The sequence below is a fragment of the Gossypium hirsutum genome, chromosome D04 (assembly GCF_007990345.1).
Source record: "Gossypium hirsutum isolate 1008001.06 chromosome D04, Gossypium_hirsutum_v2.1, whole genome shotgun sequence".
NCBI classification, from domain to species: Eukaryota; Viridiplantae; Streptophyta; class Magnoliopsida; order Malvales; family Malvaceae; genus Gossypium; species Gossypium hirsutum.
This window is the reverse complement of record NC_053440.1, coordinates 10,771,852-10,774,573: the sequence shown is the minus strand read 5'-3', so window position 1 is coordinate 10,774,573 and position 2,722 is coordinate 10,771,852. Positions and strand designations below refer to the sequence as shown.

The window sequence follows — 2,722 nt, the reverse complement described above, 5'->3', positions numbered from 1 at the left end:
AATATTGGTTAGAAAAAAGAAAGAGGAAGATGAAAAGATAAATAGAAGCAATTAATACAAAAAGGAGCACAAAGGAGACATTTTGGGGAGGAAAAAACAAAAGAAATTTAAAGAAGTAAATGAAGGGCAGTGTGTAGATGAACAACTAGCTCTTAAAAACCGGGAGGTTACAGTAAGCTAACCGTCGCTAGAACAGCTTGGTAATAGTCCCTATGAAGGAGGCTTTTCTAGAAGAGAAGAAAATCAAAATATTGGGCCTTGATTCTCTATATAAATAGTTAAATGGCTGGAATATGTAGTTACGTATTGTAGAGACTTCAACCTGACGCACACCTAAGTGGGGTAAGCACATGAAAGGTGTCTGTTCATTTACGTTGGAATATATAAAAATCCCGCACCACAAGAGCCCTCCATAGACTGACTGCACTGCCCAACTAAGGAATCGAATATTTAATATTATATTATATAATATTTTATACATATACACACTAATGAAACCTGCGTTTATTATAGGCTACATATATAAGTACGTGTGTGTTAAACTTTCTTAAACCCAAACCCCCACACAGAATCAAACCCCATTTCTAAACCTTGTTTTTATTTGCATTAACTAGTTCAAAAAATCAAACAATCTAATGGAAGGAGTAAATAAAGAAGATGAAAGCTTCAAGGAGAAGGAGGTGAACAACATGAAATCTTATACTGCAAAGGATGATGTTGTTCATCAACCTTCCCAAAAACAAGGTGAAAAGTATACCCTACAATATCTTTGTACCCGTGTTGTGTTGTTGTCATGTTTTATTTTCTTCTTGTTTGATGATGTAGGTGATGAAGGCTCCGAAGATGGAGATAAGTCTGGTACAGGGAGATATCACCCGGTCTCAGCTGAAACTCTACCGGTAAAGCCTGTCGAAAAGGGGTCTCCAGACCAGTCTGAGGTTCGAGTTCCAACACAAAATAAATCAAATCCGAGTGTTGAGACAGTCGAGGATATGGTTTTCTATCCAAGACCACTTCCTCCATCACCAAACTCCAAGCCTTCTGGTAAAAAGTGTTGCTTCTGTGGATGTAGCATTTCATGATTCCCTAGTTTCATCACTTTCTCACCTTTTCATCTTAATATCTTATATTACTAAATTACTACTTAGTTTCAACATTAAATAGTCTGTTTTTCCCGTATCCTCATTTCTGCATTAATATAGGTTCATATAACTTTGATTTTTATTTTTTTTGTTTCTGTTTCTCCATATATGATCATGTACTTATATAATTACAAACCCCTTTTTTCATTTCGTTGCTTGAATTCTTAATTTATTATTTGAAATATAGAGAACGCATATTCATCGCATAGATGTAAAGCTTCAAAAAATTTCAAAATATATGAATTTGTTTTAAAGATTTAACATATTATTGGTAACATTATACTTAATTAGCTGGATTATATGAACAAATACCACATATAATCTCATAGGAAAAAGTCTATAAGGATAAATTCCATGGTAAAATCAACGGTTATATTTTTCTTTTATCAGTACAAATTAGAAAAAGAAGAAAATGGATGACAAAAGACTCAAACTCGTAATTCATATCATCATCCTTCACAACAACGGATATATAATTATTAAAAATGTGAATATTTGATTTATTTACAGTATATTTCTTATTTATTTTTTAATATTTTATTATATTCTTGTAAGACATCTGTTAACCTCTTAACTTTATTTGCAAAGTCCAAAAATTTCATTGATAATGTATAAAATAATTTTATATTTGAGGACTGATAATGGTTGAAAGAGAGATGGATGTAAGCATTTTTAGAGAATCTGGAAAAACATGAAACACGCACCAAGCCAGTTACCCTCTCACTTTTCTTTATATCCATTAGAATTGAACATGATAATATTAGATAGGTTAAACTTTAAGACATAAACTGATGTTTTTACTTTTAGTTTTTTTCCTTAATTCCATTTAAAGATTAAGCATAATTGCAAATTTAGCACATAATCTTTAAAACTTTTACTCTATTTTGTTTGCTTTAATTGATCCTCAACTGTTTAAAATTGCATCATGATTGTTGTTATGTAACTCACTCATGTATATCAGCCACAAATTTGAATAGAAGAAATTGACATACTGGTAAATTATAGATTACCTTTTGTCTGCTTTTATTGATTTTTATCCTTACTTGTTTTGGACATAATTTTTTTAAGGCTATCTTTAACTTCATCCATTTTGCTACAAAAAAGTTATACCGGCAATTTCTACAAAAGGTATGGCGCCAGAACTATTTCAGGGTTAGTCAATTAACCCGCCTTGATGAATTGGTAATGTTTAATATGGAACTGCCCTGCTAAAATACCAATCAAAATAATTAAATTATAAAAAAGTAGAACTAACGGTGTTTCCCTACAAATCACCACTAGTTTGAGCGTCTGTTTGTTAAGCGTTGTGCCAATGACTTTCCCGCTAATTTAAAGATTTAGCGGCGGTTTCTTTTTTTGTAAAAACGTCCCGCTTTTTCACATTTGATGGCGTTTTCTCCATTAAACACCGCTATAAGAGTTTAGTCGCAGCTTTTTTTTTCATAAAACACTGCGAGATTTCGCCACTATATTCCATTTTTCTAGAGTGAGTTTGTCCATGTCTTTTTTTTTAATTAGTGTAATAATAAATTTTGTCTTATAATATTTATACACTTTATTAATTTGATTTTAATTTTTAA

The 2,722-nt window shown here is 31.4% G+C and overlaps 1 protein-coding gene across 1 annotated transcript; it reads left to right on the top strand.

The window, feature by feature from the left end:
• The first annotated feature begins 508 nt into the window (after positions 1-508).
• On the top strand, positions 509-1,289 carry LOC107926000 (uncharacterized). The gene is made up of 2 exons (XM_016856767.2): positions 509-744; positions 826-1,289. Exons 1-2 carry the CDS (start codon positions 636-638, stop codon positions 1,080-1,082), a joined length of 366 nt encoding a protein of 121 aa, XP_016712256.1. The 5' UTR covers positions 509-635; the 3' UTR covers positions 1,083-1,289.
• The last annotated feature ends 1,433 nt before the right edge of the window (positions 1,290-2,722 follow it).